The sequence below is a fragment of the Pogoniulus pusillus genome, chromosome 13, assembly GCF_015220805.1.
Source record: "Pogoniulus pusillus isolate bPogPus1 chromosome 13, bPogPus1.pri, whole genome shotgun sequence".
Classification (NCBI taxonomy): Eukaryota; Metazoa; Chordata; class Aves; order Piciformes; family Lybiidae; genus Pogoniulus; species Pogoniulus pusillus.
The window spans coordinates 20,975,199-20,991,849 of NC_087276.1; the positions used below are offsets into that span (position 1 = coordinate 20,975,199).

Sequence of the window (16,651 nt, forward strand, 5' to 3'; positions counted from 1 at the left end):
TCACAAAACCCTCCTGTGCTGGCAGGCTCAGCTCTCTGCCATGTCCTGACTCCCTGTGCCCCAGCCCTCTTTGCTTGCCAGTCCTCTACTCCTGAGGGCAATTTAAGAGATTTTGGATGTTCCACCTCAGCTCCCTCATGTCTGCTGGGGATCTCCAGCTCCCACCGATGGAGATTTGAGTCTTTTGCAGCATGGGCCTGTCTGTAGCATGTGTGCAGGAAGATGCCTCCACTCTTCCCTGAGTCGTTGCAAGGTCTTGGGGCCAGAAGGGGTAGGACTTAGTGTTGGGACATTGGTGGGGGCTCTTTTGTGCTTCCTCTTTCAAGCCATCTTCCTGGCTGTTGTGTTATGTGTGCAAGACAGCCCTCAGTTATTCTCTGCTCTGATGTGTGAACCTCAGACATCTCTGTTCACTTTCCTGTCTGTATGCATTCCTGTGTGGCCTGCACTAGATTATGTAGTCCTCTGGCAGGGGAGTTGGACTTGGAAAATCTCCAGAGGTCATTTCCAACTCCTAACATCCTGTGACCTTGTGACTATCTGCCAAGAGAGGTTTCCCTATATAGACATCACACATGCCTGCAGCTGACGAGACCAGTTGTGTTTCTCTCCTGCTAGTAGTGAGCCTTGGAGCCAGGAGCTGAGAACTGACTCAGATAACAAAATCCCCATGCCAAACTACCCAGGATTTGCATGGCTACCCCAGATGGTCTGCAGGTTTCCCCTCCCACCCCCCCCGCCAACCTCTATCCCTGCATGGACCAGCCCTGCCAGAGTGCCACATCTCAATCTCCACCAGCATGGGAAAAGAGGCTGGTGGGCACGATTTCAGTGTTGCTGTACGAAGCTTCCCTGCAGAACAGCTACCAACGGGTTAATCGTTGCCTGGACTAAACAAAACAGCCTGGCCAGGCACCCTCCGTGGAATTCCTTCTCCCTGCTTTGCCTTTGCACCTTTTGCAAGGTGCATCTTTTTGCAGATGTCCTTGGGCATGCCTTCTGAGCATCCCTGTGCAGAGTATGCCCCTGTGCACCCTCCCTGTGCATCGTGTGCCCCTGGGCATATCTCCTGTGCAGAGTATGCCCCTGTGCACCCTCCCTGTGCATCGTGTGCCCCTGGGCATATCTCCTGTGGAGAAGATGTCCCTGGGCATCCCTGTGTCAGCTCCTAAGGACTTCCCCACCCAAAGTGTGTCCCTGAATATCCTCCGTGCACATCCCTTGGGCATCCTCGGTCATCAGCCTCGTGCAGAGTGCTCCTTGCCGGTGCAGGCTGCTCCCTCCCGGTACAGTGTTCCCTACCAATTCAGGGTGCCCCCCCCACCGCTTAGCAGGGAGCAGCCCCATGCCCGCGCCCGCCGCCCTCTCCCGGTGCCGGGGCTCGGTCCCGCCCCCGCCTGTCAGGCTCCGTCGCCGGCAGAGCCCCCTCCCCTCCCTCCCCCGCCCCGGTCGGTCGCCGCCGCCGCGGTGCTTGCCGGGAGCTGCAGTCGCGGGGCGGCCGGACTCGCTTTCCCGGCGTGCCCCGCGCCGCCGCCGCCGTGGGTGCCGGTGCGGGCCGCTCGCCGCTGCTGCAGCCGCGCTCTGCTGCGTCCCCCGGCCCGCCCGCCCTGCCGCCATGGGCTCCCTGCTCAGCCGGCGTATCGCGGGCGTGGAGGACATCGACATCCAGGCCAACTCAGCCTACCGCTACCCGCCTAAGTCCGGTGAGGGCCGCGGGGCCGCTCCCCTCAGCGGCGGGGGCGGGGGAGGGGGACGAGGACGGGCCTCGGCCGGGCCCGCTGTTCACTGGCGTGCTCCGAGGGGGACCGGCGTAGCGGGGTGCGAATGGGCCGTGGGCTCCTCGGGGGAAGGGGCTGAAGGAGCGCCTGTCATCGGCCGGGCTTTGGCTCTGTTCGGGCCCTGCTTGCCCGGCCTCGGAGCCTCCCTGGTGTAGAGAGCCGATGGAGGTGCCTTCTTGGACCAGATCAATAGCAGAAAACCGTCTCGGTGCCCTGTTTGGCTTAAGTGTCAGGGTGCAGGAGGATGTATGTCCGGAAGCTGACGCTCAAGGCGCTGGTCCGTTCCTCTGTCAGTTACCACGGCCACCCAGCTCAGTCGTTGCGGACTGGTCCCGGAAGGTGAGCAGGGCTTTGCTTCTTGGTTCTGGAAACGTGAATGCAGCAAGTCGTGAGTGTGTGGCAAGCGGGACATCTCCTGCTGGTAAAGAAGAAGCGATGATGGTGTTTTGTGGGGATGCGGAAGGGAAACCTCATCTGGTGGAAAGTAGGATGGAAAAATTCTCCCATGACAACCTTCTTTAACTCCTTAAAATGGCAGTGGTTCCCAGCTAGGAGCTGTTGGACTGACATGGCCTACCTGCACGTTTGTCTTCCAAAGGGAAATGTTCTGACAACTCAGAGTGTTGTCAGCAGTGCCACTTCTGTAAAGTTGGGATGAGCTGGTGACTCACCTTGTCTTGGGCTGTTGAGATTGGCCTGGTTTAACTTGTTTAAAGAGTTTTGTTTATTCTCACAAACCAAGTCATCAGGGAAATCCAGATGCTCTTTTCTGTGCAGCGTCCCTTCTAAGTTTCTGTTCTGCTGGCGCTTTTCCAGGCAGGGTAAAGAGTTTGCAGAGCTGCAGTTTGGGTTCCCTCACTCAAGTACAGGTACAACGTAGCCTTTTTGTTCAGACATGAGTTCTGCCTGTGCCTAATGACTTGCTGGTTGTGACATCCTCAGGGCTCTCTGATGGAGGGAGCTTGGTCTCATTTTGTTTGGAGGGGACACAAGGTCTTCTCAAATAGATCCTGCCATCATTGCATCTTGTCTTGTTGCAGGTTGACCTTCAGCAGGAAGGGTGGTGGGGAGGAGGTGGAAGGGGGAGACTTTTCCAGAGAAAAATCGTCATCTTTGTTAGTTCTCTTAGAAAACCTGTTTTTTTAGAGAGGATCTAGTTTCCTGGACTGCTGGGAAAGGTAAATGTCACTATTAGGTTACAGCAGGGTTCTGCATGTCCCTTGAGTGGTTGGAGGGCTTTTCCAGTGAGGATGTGAGATGCCTCCTAAGCTGTAGCAATGGTTCTATGGATTGTACTGTCAGTTTTCTTACTGCCTAGAGGTTGCACCTGATTTCTGCTGATGCTTAGATAGGATTTTAGATAGGGATTGGATTAATTATAACCACCATATGCAATGAACATTAAACTGCTTCTTTCAAACCTTCATCTTGTTGTTTCTCTACTGTTATAATTACCTGGAGCAGAATTTAGCTGTGGTATGTTTCAGCCAGCATGCTCAGCAAGGTAACTACCATACCACACATGGGGTTGAGTTTGTATGTTCACACATACCCTGGGAGGGGACTGTTGACCAGTATGTTGCCAAAGACTGTTCTTCTGTTCTTTACCTGGTACCTCCCTTGTAAAACTGAAGAGCTAGTCCCTTCAGGCAGCTGATTAAAGGAAAATATTGGCATTTCCTTAAAGGTTTTGGATACAATTAGATGCTTGCTATTTTCTGTTATACTTGTGATGTTTTTTAAACCATAGTTGCTTTGGGATAGACCTTTCTCTGCCTTCTTCAGGTTTATCTAACAGGGATCATTTTGACTTAAGGAAGGGAAAAGAGCTGTTCGAGCTCAATATCATTCTAGGCAGAAGAAGAGGTCACGAATACTTCAATGTTGGAGACTGAAAGGTGGTTATTAAACATCAGGACAGTAAGGGCTGCTAGGATGGCAACCCCTCCTTCCTTCTTCAGGTGGAGCATGCTTAGAAGGATGTTGCTTCTTCTGGTCCTACAATCCTGAGTGTGTTTGTCGTAGGGCTGGAAAGATTGATGGTAGAACAGCTGACAGTGAAGATGAGTGGAAGTGAGTGTATGTGGTTTTATTTGATTTCAGGAAGTGCAGTGGAAGTAGTACAGAAAGTTCTTGGGCTAAATGATTCCTAATTATTTCCAACTTGATGCTGTCCCTGTGAGTCCTGTACTGCTCCTGCCTTCCTGGGAGAAGCCCATTTTCCATTATCTGTGTTAGCTGTTTGGATGTGTGCACTGGAGTGTTAGCTTGGCACACAGGCAGTCTCTTGGCTGCTCAGAGATTGCCCCGAAAGGCTGGGAGATGTGGTTAGGGAGTGTCCCCTGAGGTCACCCATCCACTGGAGTCTTATGCAGCACTGAGGGCTGTCCATCACCTTTTAGATTCTTTCCCTCCCAGTCTCCAGCTTAAGCAGATCTTGACTCACTGCAAGTGTCTGGACAAGCTGCTGTGGCTCTTGGCAGCTGTTGCCCCTTCTCAGCATTGATTTGAAGAATGCAGGTTTACCTTCTGGAGCAAATACACTACCTCACAAGAGAGATATGTTATGTGAGGAAATAAAAGCAAAGTGCAAGTGTTCTGAATGCAATTTCAGCAGTTTGTCAGTGAAAAGGGACTTGATTACTTTGCCTGGTCCTACTCAGTGACAGCCTTTGTGAAGTCACCACTGGCCACAAATGCAGTGGTGAATATTCAGTTCTCATGATTGACTTTTGATGTGGTGATTGCTGGCTCACTGACAGGGACTGAGCAGGTTGCTGTGGAATCCACCTTAGTCTTTATATGCCAGAGTCCCTAATGAAGCATCCACAGATGGTTTGTTGCAACTGATGTTTAGTTCATAGTTAAAAATCTACTGGGAATGCCCTGCTTATTCCTGCAGGGCTCTGGGTATGGATCATCTGCATTTCCCCTCCTGCATGTGGGGGGCTGAGACTGCCGAAATGCTGTAAGCTGACACCTGATTCCCTTCTCTGATCTCTCTTTGCTAGTACCTTTTCTTGCTTGCATTCTGGGGACCTGCTGGTGTTGCAGATGCCTCACCAGCTGGAGCAAGGCTGGAGAAGGACCCACCTTGCACTGCAGGATTGGTGCCCCCATGAAAGGGGCTAAAAATGGGTCTTTGCAAGGAACAGTCATGACCATCGGTGTGCTTCTGTGCTTGAAGCAGTCCAGCAAGCTGTGTTGTTGCATGCAGTCTTACGATGCCCCTATTGCTTTAGCAACCAGTGAGCAACGCACCAGTGTTTTCTGCAGCTCCTTCGTCAGCTCCTGTCTTATTCCAATGAGCTCATTTGCAGTGCCGAGCAGGGCAGGGAGCACATGCCCTTGAGATGGCTTCTCTCCTCTGGACTAGGCTCTTGAAAGATTTCCCTGGACGTTTTTTGAAGGGAAAAAAAAAAAAGAGGCAGATTACTTCTCTCTGAAACCGAGCTGCTTTGTTGTTTGAGAAATGATGCTTTAATCAAAGGAAGAGCAATTTTCGAGAGAAGAGTACCCAGAGTTGTACCCAATCCATCACCTCGTTCTCAGCTCTCAAGCCATGTGTACTGTGACAGCGTCAAGGCAGATATACGTTCTTGTATTTCACACTGAGCTTTTGTTCCTCACCTGCTCTGCAAAGCACAATGGAGTGGTTGTCTCCCTTACTGCTGCTGTAGTTCTGCAGGGGTTTCAGCCCAGCCCTGTTGGTGATAGTCACCACCCTCTGCTATTGACCAGAGCATTCCGTTCCTGCCTTCTCCCCAGCTACTTGTGGGCACCAGACTGAAGCACTCACAGGGTTGCTTTTGTTACTTGTTTGTTTGTGGATTATATTTAACTCAGCTCAGAGCCACATTCCTGTTTGCCACATAACTGCTTTTGGTGGCCCAGCAGGGATGAGTGATGAGGGAGGCAAGATGGCCTCATGCAGCCATGGTGCTGGTTCAGGCTCAGGCTGTGTCTAGGACTATGCTCTCAGTCCATCCTTTGGCAGGCTGTGGTGGTGAGTGTCTGGTTGAGTAATTAAAAATGACTCAATTTCTATCACTTCACCATCAGTCCTAATGGCATCCAATTACTTTCTGTTAATGAACACTGTATGACACAGCTCTTGTTCTGATGGAGCTACAGTTGTGATGTTGGCTCTTTGTTCCTGGGATTGTGTCCCCTGCCAGCATGGCACTCATGCATCACATCCATATGCTGGGTTTGTTTGGTCATGGCATTAGGACACTGCATTGGGCTTACTTAGAAGTAATTACGTCCACTGGGTTGGACTAAATGTGAATGATGTTATTTTGTCACTTGATGCCTTGGAGAAGCCTTGAGTTCCGGTTTGTTTTTTGTGAGACAAACTAATGAGTCAGACTTGGTCTTTCTGGGTGTCCCAGTGTTGTTTTTCCAGCCACTGTAAAGCTGTTCACTTCAACATTTTCTCTTCCAACCATTGCTTGTCCTTCATCTACTTTAATAGTGTCACACATCTGTACTCTCTTTTATCTAATGCTCTTCTGTGTTTTGTGCTGATTTACTCTGAGGATCTGAAGCCGCAGTTTTTCTTTCCTCTGACTTTTTTCTCAGATTCTATCCCTGATTATTTCGTAGAATCACAAAATCATGAAGGTTGGAAAAGACCTTCAGGTCATAAAATCCAATTTTTAACCCAGCATTGCCAAGCCCACCACCATGTCCCTTAGCATCATGTCTGCATAGTCTTTAAATCCCTTCAGGAACGAGGACTCCACCACGGCCCTGGGCAGCTTGTTCTAGGCCTTGACCATCCTTTTGGGGAAAAACCTTCCCTAGTGCAACTTGAGGCCATTTCCTCTTGTCACTTGTTCCTTGGGAGAAGAGACCAACTCCCACCTGGCTCCAACCTCCTTTCAGGGAGAGCCAGAAGGTCTCCCCTCAGCCTCCTTTTCTCCACGCTGAACAACTGCAGTTCCCTCAGCTATTCCTCACCAGCCCTTTTCTCCAGACCCTTCACCAGCTTCATTTCCCTTCTCTGACCCTGCTCCAGCCCTTCAATGTCCTTCTTGGAGTGAGTGGCCCAAAACTGAACCCAGTCTCACCAGTACCCCGTCCAAGGTGATGATCCTCACCCTAGTCCTGCTGAGCACACTGTTGCTGCTCCAAGAGAGGATGCTGGCTGTGTATGATTCTTCCCTTGATGCTGCATTTTAGTGAAGGGTCTCTGTTTGTAACAGTTCATAGATGGTCAACCCAAAGACTTTTTTTGACTTTGCCTGCCAAAGAGGATGGTGCTTGGCATGCCTCTTGTGTCTGTAGCTATGGAGCTCTGGGTAGACCTGGCCTTGCAACATCTATGTAAGGTGGGTCAAGGTTGGTTTATAGGTTGAGGGGACATGCAGGAACAGGGTTTAAGAGACATGGTGGTCTGGCCAAAAGCCTAACACTGTCCTTGTAATGGACTTGGAAATACAACCTAAAGGTAGAGCTGCAACAGGATTTTAATGCATTGAACATATCTACAGGCCTTTTAAGGACGCAAACCCCTGCTTAGTCTTGTGCTGGATTTGTGGACATCACAGTGACCAGCAAAGAGGATATCTGATTTTTTCCTTCTAGTGATTTTTTAGTTGTCTTAGTTTTTTCTTATAGTATTTTGTCTCCAATGTGGGAAAACTCTTGAGCTGCTTGTGACAGTGGTTGAGAGGAATAGTACAAGACTCTGGTCTTACCTTGAGAGCTTTGAACTTCATGTGTTGTTGTAGCAACTGGTTTCTGAAAGCTTCCAGCAGAATATCTTTTATTTTTAGCTGCTGTGTTACAAATACGTGAGGACAGTTTGCTTCCATCCTTGTTTGCTGGGTTGGCTGTTGAGACCTTCCCTGTGTGGCAGCCTCTCTATAGCAGCGCTGGCAGAACCCAAGGAGTGCTCTGCACACTGGTGTATTCTCCTCTGACATCCTCAAGGTCATTTTCCTCGTGCTCTTTGTGACTGGCACTATCTGTGCTTTTTGTTTGTTTCTGAAGGAGGTGCCTCTGGGTGAAAACTACTCTCCTTCGCCTTACAGAAGGTGCCTCACTTGGCAGGAAGATGAAGGGAGCCTTCAGCCTGAATGTGGAATTGAAAGCTGTGCTTTCCAGTTAGATCAGTGCTGGTGCAGAGGATAGTGTGTGTTTGTGAGAAACTCTAACAATTTGTTAAGAGATCTCTAAAATAGTTCTTAATGAAGCAAAGACAGCATAGCAGGTGCCTTGAACATGGTAGTTATGCTCAGCGTTGTTCCAGGTGTGCTTGTTCATCCCAAAGTGTCCAGTTCTGGGCTTCCCAGTTCAAGAGAGACAGACAACTGCTGGAGAGAGTCCAACAGGATCAGAGAAATGCTGAGGGGCCTGGAGCATCTGTTGTATGAGGAGGGACTGAGACCTGGGGCTGTTTGGCCTGGAGAAGAGCAGCCTGAGAGGGCATCTTCTCAATGCTGATCAATAGCTAGAAGAGGGCAGTCAAGGGGATGCAGCAGGGCTCTTTTCAGTGGTGCCCAGTGACAAGGACAAGGGGCAACAGGCACAAACTGGAACCCAGGAAGTTTCACTTAAACATAAGGAACGATTTCTTTGCTGTGAGGGTGCTGGAACACTGGACCAGAGGTTGTGGAGTCTTTCTCTGGTGAATTTCAAAACCCACCTGGATGTGTTCCTGTGCAACCTGATTTAGGTGAGCCTGCTTTAGCAGGGGGATTGGACTAGGTGATATCCAGAGGGCCCTTCCAACCCTCACTGTGCTGGGATGCTGTGAAAGGTTGCCTGGCAGCTGGTGCTCAGAGCCGTGGCATTTCACTGATGGTGAGCAGTCCATGTGGGATGCAGGACTTCTGAAAAAAATCCCTGCTCTGAATTTGTGGAGTACAGATCCACAGAGCTGAGTCAAGGCCCAGTATGTTTTGTCCATGAGATGCAAGGCAGCCGTGTGACTGATCTCAGATAATCAGCTGCTGTGCTACTGCACGAGGGTTGTCTTCACTGTTAGTTAAAAGACTCCAAACCCACAATCCTGCTCCATGCACCTGGAATGCAAAGCCCAGTGTTGGTCATGCTTTTCTGAACCTTAGTGTAAGCATAAACCACCACAGAGTGTTGGAGTTGGAGAGGCTGTATCAAGCTTACTGTGCTTGGAGGTTATAAGCAAATTAGCTTATGGGCGAAGGTTGCTTGTCATTTGGAGCACTTACATTTTGTTTTGCTGCTTCTGTGGACCTGTGGTAGAGCTGAGTGTTATATCTGGAAAGAAGGATGCTTGTAAGCTGAGCAATAGCTGAGCACTGCCATCATCATTAAAGCTCTGCCATCTGTGCAGAGAATGAAGAGCCGTTCTTGAAGCATAAAGGAAAAAAGCCTTAATGGAAAAACCAGAACCATTCAGGAAAACCCTTCCATTTCAGAGTAAATCATGCTTGCTTCTAGCTGGAGGGATTGCAAAGCCTTCCATAATGCCTCCATAACCATTCAGATGTTACTGCTTCAGTAATGACTCATTTTAAAACAAATTTTATGCTGTCTGTGCATTGCTTCTAGGGAAGCAAATATGGCTTTGACTCAGTCCTTTCATCACACGCATGAAAAGCCCCCACTCTGAAACTTCAAGGGAAATGGCTTGGGTGGAGCCATAATTCTCCTGATACTTAGTTCTCTGAAATTGTAACTCAGTGAAGTTCATACTTGAGAGTGTCTTTCTAGGAGGAGGTGGCATTTGTGATGCTCTCACACACGTGAATTGCTTTGGTTGCAGTTAACGCAGTGTTCCAGAATCTCACTGACCTCTGTCATGCATCATCTCCTGACGTTGTTATTGTAGTGCCTCACCATACAGAAGGATAAAACAACTCTGTGGTGAAGCTTTCAGAGCTGAAGTTCAGTTGGGTCAGGCCCAGGGTGTATCTCCTCCAGACATCCATGTTTCTGCATTTAGAACTCTCTCTGTTAATAATGACATTCAGCATCCAGGGATATAGTCTCTAGAACAGTAAGGGTTTTGTATGGCGCTCACCCTGGAGCTTGGTGATGAAAGAGGAGATGAAAGGCAGACTTTGCTCAGCAGGAACACATCTGCCATGCAGGGCTTTGCAGATGAGGAAGCCTCTTTCTTTTCTAAGCAGATCTATGGTGTTTGTGGGACTCTACACTGGAATGTGGAGAAGAGAGGAGGAATCCATCAAAATTGAGCAATATTGGAAAGAGCTGACTTACTGCTCTCTATACCTTCTCTGGAAAACAAGTTAAAATGGAATTATCTCCACTGTAAGGATTTATTCTGGTTTGGTTTTCCCCCTTTCCTGCTTCTACCGTTGGCAGTGGCCATCAGTGGTCCAGGGAAGGAGTGAACCAGTAAGTATTTCTGTGCCTTGCTGTCTGAGTCTATGTTCTTTTATAGTGCTGAATTCAAAACTGCACAGACCAGCTGGTCTCAGGGAGGCACTTGTTTAGAGTTAGTTTTTTATTCCCTTATGCTGTTTTTTTTTTTTTTTTGTCCTAGGAAACTACTTTGCAAGTCACTTCTTTATGGGAGGTGAGAAGTTCGACACCCCTCACCCCGAGGGCTACCTTTTTGGCGAGAACATGGATTTAAACTTCCTCGGGAACAGACCTGTTCAGGCAAGTTCCTGTTTGCTGTCTGTTTTGTACCCTTTTGTTTTCTGCATCTTTGTGTAGAGTAGGACAGAACAGATACCAGAGACCCTTGCTGCTTGGGGAGTGTCATGCCAGTCTGGGTTGCAAGTACATTCCTCCAGCCTGCCAACTGTCATAGCTGTTGAGATGTAGAGTTTCTCAAAGAAGCAATGTTCACCTTCTAGGGTTATTTTCACAGAGAACAGAAGGAAGAAGTAGTGAGTGAAGGACAGGGACTCAGGAGTGCAAATATTGGGGCTAATTCTGCCTGCCTGCCTGAGTGAATGTAAAGCATGTCACAGAGAGGAGAATCATAGAATGTTAGGGGTTGGAAGTGACCTCCAGAGATCATCCATTCCAACTCCCCTGCCAAAGCAGGATCACCTGTGGCAGGTCATACAGGAGCACATCCAGGAAGGTTTGAAAGTGTCCAGAGAAAGAGACTTCACAACCTTTTAGCCTGGAGAAGAGGAGGCTTGAGGGTGATCTCATTACTGTCTACAATTACTTGAAGGGAGGCTGTAGCCAGCTGGGGGTTGGTCTCTTCTCCCAAGCAACCAGCAACAGAACAAGGGGATGCAGTCTCAAGTTGTGCTGGGGGAGGTCTAGGCTGGATGTTAGGAGGAAGTTGTTGGCAGAGAGAGTGATTGGCATTGGAATGGGCTGCCCAGGGAGGTGGTGGAGTTGCTGTCCCTGGAGGTGTTCGAGAAAAGATTGGATGAGGCACTTAGTGCCATAGTCTAATTGATTGGCTAGGGCTGGGTGCTAGGTTGGCCTGTATGATCTTGGAGGTCTCTCCCAACCTGGTTGATTCTGTGATTCTCTGGGCAGCCTGATCCAGTGCTCCATCACCTTCACAGTAGAGAAGTTTCTGCTTGTGTTGAGGTGGAACCTGTTGTGTTCTAGCTTACATACACCTGATGTTTCTTATCCCATTACTGGGCCCCACTGAAAAGAGCCCTGACATCTTTGTCTTGCTCCTCACTCCTCAGATGTTTATAGATATTAATAAGATCCCACCTCAGCCTTCTCTTCTCCAGACTAAACAGCCCCACTTCTCTCTTCCTTTGGGAAGCAGGTCCACTTGCAGAGCCTTAACTTTACAGGGCTCCTGGACACCTAGGATGGATTCCAGCCACTGTTCAGCACATGGTTTTCTGTGTAAAGGAGAGGTCTGACTGCTCAGTGTTGAGACAGGTCTTGATACTTGGTGATTTTTGTTTGCTTTTTAAATTAGATAGGCTGCCCGGAAAGTCTCTCCTTAAATTTTCCCAACTGGAACAAGGAGTTCTTTCTGGGTGTTTCCTGAGACTATGAAAAGCTACCTGCTTGAGTGATTGGTTTCTTCTTTTGTTGTGACCAGGGTATAGCACTGCTGTGAGGGAATTTTGTGCAAGTGTTATGGTTTGGATTTCTCTTCCATCTCAAAACTGCTTACAAAGAATCAAAAGATAACAGCATAGGACCCATTTAGAGATGGTTTCAAAGTGCTGCAGAGGAAATGGAGAAGAACTGTTTGCTTTGCCAGCTATTTTCCTAGTTGTTTCTGCAGCTTCAAAACCTGGAAATGAAAAATTGATGTGGTTGTCATCCTCATAAAAGCTGTGACTATTGTTAATTCACCCTCAGAAGCAGTTCAGGATCACTCATGTTTTGTAAGTGGGGGAAACTGAGGCAAGATGACTCAGTGTTTGATTTGGAGCAGTGACAAGGACATTCTGCTTTCTGAGCTGCCTGTTGGTCTTCTCAGCACCACAGTTACTTAACAGGACTCTGCAGGGTAGGACAAGGGAGTGTCTGGAAAGCCCTCATTCCAGCAGAAAGGGCTTGACGAGCAACACAATGAGGAAAGTGAGACTTTAGATGGAAATTGTTCTGGATATAACAGTGCAATGCACAGGAGGATGCTGACCACATACTCTACACCATATCTGCACAGGGAACCTCTGCAGGGCAGTGGATTCTCCTTTGCTCTGTGGCTATCAGCTGCACGCTGCTCCAAATGAAGCAGAAGACACAACTGTTAACTAAGCATCTCCTATGCCTGTGGCTGTAGGGACTAACCTGGCAGAGTTAAATTGCCTGCATGTCTCAGCTTGGGTTTCCTTGCAGACATCCCAGCACTGAATTTCATCACTTCTTCAGAGGGGTGGGTGAGAGTGCTGCTAACACAGTGGGATGTTTGCCAAATAGGTTTAAGAGAGGGAGGTTGTCGTGGTATATATTTTGCCTATGTAAAGTTAATGCCCTTTGGCAGCTCCGATTAATCTTCAAGGCAAAAACCACTTGAGCACAGAGCAGCATGTGTGTGTGAGGGATCCCAACTCTAAAGAGGCTGTGTGGTGACACTGTTTTGGGTATGTTCAGAGTACCCCTTCTGCCTCAAAGCCTGTTCTGTAGCTCTCTGTGTTGTGTTGTGCTGTTGCTGTTACTTGGAGCATGGCTGTATCTCCACTCTGAGCACCTTTCAAAGTCAGCAACTGTGTGAGTAGATCAGGCTTTGCTGAGCAGATGAAGATCCAGCAGGCAGGTCTGCAGCAGTACAGGTTGTGTTCACCATAGCAAGCAGGTTTTTTTGCATTTCCTGCTGGGGATTCTGTGACCAGTAAGGAGAAATCCATTTTGAAACTTTATCCCTTTATTTAAGGGCCAATCTATGAGAGAAGGTTTCTTGACTGGAGAGTAGAATGAGGCCCCCTATCCCTGTCTCCTTGTGTTTTCCAGAACATTTGCCCCATTGTTTCAGAGTAAAAAAGAGTTTCCTCTAGTAATCCAGGGTTTCAGCAGGCTGATTAGCAGTCAAGTCACTGTTTGCATGCTGTAACACACATGAAAGAGCTGCATTTCTTTTGCTCAAGCTGGAGGTGGTTTCTTTAATGGAAAGAAAGGCTCATGACAGCAAGGCTTTCCAAACTGAGAATTCAGGGTGCAGAAAAACAGCTTGTGAAAATGCCCTTTCTTAAAGCATGTACTCCCAAAATGAGCTATCCTGCTGAGCAGGATTTTCACCCTGAAACATGCTTGATTTATCTGTAAATAGAATTTTCTCTTAGTGTTCTTTATGGCTGTTGTACTGAGTATCCTTAGAAGTAGGTGATTCTTGCTTTGGGTAAACTGTATGGCAGGTAACATGCTGCTACCTTTTACAGTATAATAACAGGAGAATTATTTGCTTTTGTATTTCAGTTTCCATATGTAACTCCAGCTCCACATGAGCCAGTGAAGACACTGAGAAGTTTGGTGAATATCCGCAAAGACTCTCTCCGTCTTGTCAGGTACTTGGATAAAACTTTCATTTATTCAGCCCAGTGATCTGTGATGTCCAGAGCCACACTGCATATGCTAAAGTTTTGGAGAAACAGCTGGGTTCTACATCCTTCTTGCTAGGTATGTCCAGAGGTTTCTGTGTTGCTTTTTGCTTTCTACAACTCAAAGAAGGTTGGAGCCAGGTAGGGGTTGATCTCTTCTCCCTAGTAACAAGTGATAGGATGAGAGCAAATGGCCTCAAGTTGCACCAAGGGAGGTTTAGGTTGGGTATTAGAAGAAACTTCTTCACTGAAAGGGTTCTCTGCCACTGAAACAGCCTGCCCAGGGAGATGGTTGAATCCCCATCCCTGGAAGTGTTTCAAAGAGGCAGAGATGTGGTGCTGAGGGACATGGTTTAGCAACAGACTTGGTGGATTTAGATAAAGGTTGGAGTCAGTGATCTTAAAGCTCTTTGCCAACTGAAATGGTTCTATTATTTCCTTGTGATCAGAGCTTTTATGTGGTTTTTATGCTTCTTATCTCTAGACTTAGCAATATCTCTAGACACAGCAATATGCAGTGTCTCTACAGGACAGGCCAGAGTGATAAACAAAAATATGAAATCATTAACACGAATGGAAGATATTAGTCAGGTCAATAAACCATGCAGACAGATTCCTTTCTGCATTCTTGTGCAAGGAGAAGCCAGAAAGCAGCTGATTCTGGTGCAAGTCACAGGCTAAGAAGGCTGAATGATCTTGAGTGAAACTTCCTCAGGTTTCTTCTGCTGCCAAGACAAAGATTGGTCCTAGTGTTATCTATTTGTTTAGATGGCTTGTGTCCCATGCAGGGTGGAAGGAGATCTGGATAATCAGAAATCTGTTACCTATAACTGCTCTACACTGGCATCTAAACTACCACTAGCTGGATTAAACACACTAGCCAACACTTTGGCCTGCAGCTGCCCTCTTTAAAACAGATGGCTGAAGTACAGGGGCCCAGCATTCAGTGCTTTGTTTTGGTCTGAGCCACTGGGCAGATGTCCAGGCAGAGCATTTCTCAGAGATCCTGGAGTTGCTCTGAACTGTGCATTTCAGGCGCAGGGCAGGAGGACTGGCTGGGGGCCAGCTTCAGCTCTCAGCCAAGGTGGTTCTGAGAGCGTGGCGTAACCTGAGTAATTTGTGTCCTAACCACACAACCCAGTTTGTTTTTCTGTGAAATCCAAAATTTGTTTGCTTGGATTTGTGTGTGTTTGTATTTTGTTTGTTTTGTTCTTGGTTTGGTTTTATTTTGCTTTTAAATGAGCAATACCTGTGATTTTCAAGCTGATTGAGCAGGAAAAGAGGGAAGAATTTGTGGATAAGCAGCCATTGGTAAATTGCTCTGAATGCTGATTGTTTTTTTCAGCTAAAAGGTGAAGTACTTCTCTAGGCAAAAGTCTTGCTTTCCTGTCACACTTGCTGTGGAAAGGGTATTTTGTTCTCCTTGCAGGCATCCATTGTAAACTGAACAGCATAATATCCCTCAGAAGCCAAATAGGAAGTGGCTTTTCCACTGGGAGAGGTCTTGCTGTGAGTGGAAGACTTGTTAGGGTTTTGTGTGTGTACTTCTGTCATTCTGCTTTCTCTAGTTGCAGGTCCTGTCTCCACAAGCAGAGCTACAGCTCTGGACTATTTGAAAAGAGGTGTCTGTGCATCTTGACAGTGGTTTGCATCTAATTCCTGGTGCCATCAGTTCTTTCTCTGCCTCGTGAGCTCTCTCACAGGCTTTGTGCTGCTGCTGCTGCTGTGTTAGTGCTGGCAACACCACCACCAGCGTTACTCTGTGTAATTTTGTACTGATGTAGACCCCAAATGAGGTTTTAATTGCTGCTCTCCAAGGGCACATTCTGTCTTGTGCTTCTCTACTATTCTGGAATAGAGGCTTTTTTTCCCTCCCTCTCTACATGTAAGGACACTTTGTGCCCTCTCAAGCTTGGCTTATTCACAACCAGTGGTTAAGGCTTTCACATTTTTTCCAGAACTAGGGAAGCTTAATTTATCACCTCCTCCACCAAATAAAATGCTATTGAGCCGAGTGTTTAGGTGTAAAGTAGGTTCTGATGGTAAAGTCCTCACAAGCTTCTTCCTTTTCCTTGTATTGAGTTGACAGTTCATTGTTCACCTGTGAAGACAACGTTGATCCAAAATTTGGAATAGGAGGAAATGTCCACTCTGGGCTTCCTGCCTAGCACTGACCAGACAAAATTCTGAGCTTTGCTAAATCCTGGCTATCTACAGCAGCTCTGAGGAGAAACAGTAAATCTGTGGATTATTGGTGTTGAAGTCCTGAGTCTGACATCTTGTGTGAGTGCTTTATTTCTAGCAGGATGAGACTTGGTGAACCTCAGAGAAAGGTAGCATCAGTTTTGCTGTAAAACACTAAGAGAAAAAGATTGGCTCATGTCTGTCTTGTGTCCCTGTTTTGGTGCTGCAGTAGTTGTATTTGAGAGCTGAAGTACCTGATGGGCTGGTATTGGCTGCTTAGTCTTACCTTGAAAGCAGGAGGAAGATCACCTCATGAGGCAATGTTTTTCATGGAGAAGTTGCATCCTATGACAGTGTCTAACCTCGATCCACGGAGCTGTTCATCCCAGGGTGGAGATGGTGATGGTGAAGGTGCTGGAACTGCTTGCTCTGCAGCCCTGGGTAGTGTTAAACTGTGTGCAGATCCCTGCAGAACCCTGAACAGGAAAGCAAATGCTGACAGAGGTGTCACCTTCATTTCAGGCCTGCTCTAACACTGTTGTATTGCTCATTTCACAGTACTGAGTCGAGCAATAGCGATTTGTCCTGTGTGTCTACTAAGTTGTTAGTCAAACGTTTCAGTCTCCTCAAGGGATGAAACTGGGTTCAACTCAGCCTGTTTCTACAAAATTATCATGGCTGCTCTTCATTATGTTTTTGTCTTTTAATTCTTTAACAGACAAACAAAAGGTTCCAGCATTTCCATTG

The 16,651-nt window shown here is 47.6% G+C and overlaps 1 protein-coding gene across 4 annotated transcripts in view; it reads left to right on the plus strand.

The window, feature by feature from the left end:
• The first annotated feature begins 1,527 nt into the window (after positions 1–1,527).
• Positions 1,528–16,651, plus strand: part of MGRN1 (mahogunin ring finger 1) — a 56,710-nt gene continuing 41,586 nt past the window's right edge. For all 4 annotated transcript variants that reach the window (XM_064153416.1, XM_064153417.1, XM_064153418.1 and 1 more), the window contains exons 1-3: positions 1,528–1,703; positions 10,279–10,397; positions 13,599–13,687. In XM_064153416.1, the coding sequence (XP_064009486.1) occupies positions 1,616–1,703; positions 10,279–10,397; positions 13,599–13,687 (296 nt within the window). In that variant the 5' untranslated portion in view covers positions 1,528–1,615. The remainder of the gene's footprint in view (positions 1,704–10,278; positions 10,398–13,598; positions 13,688–16,651) is intronic.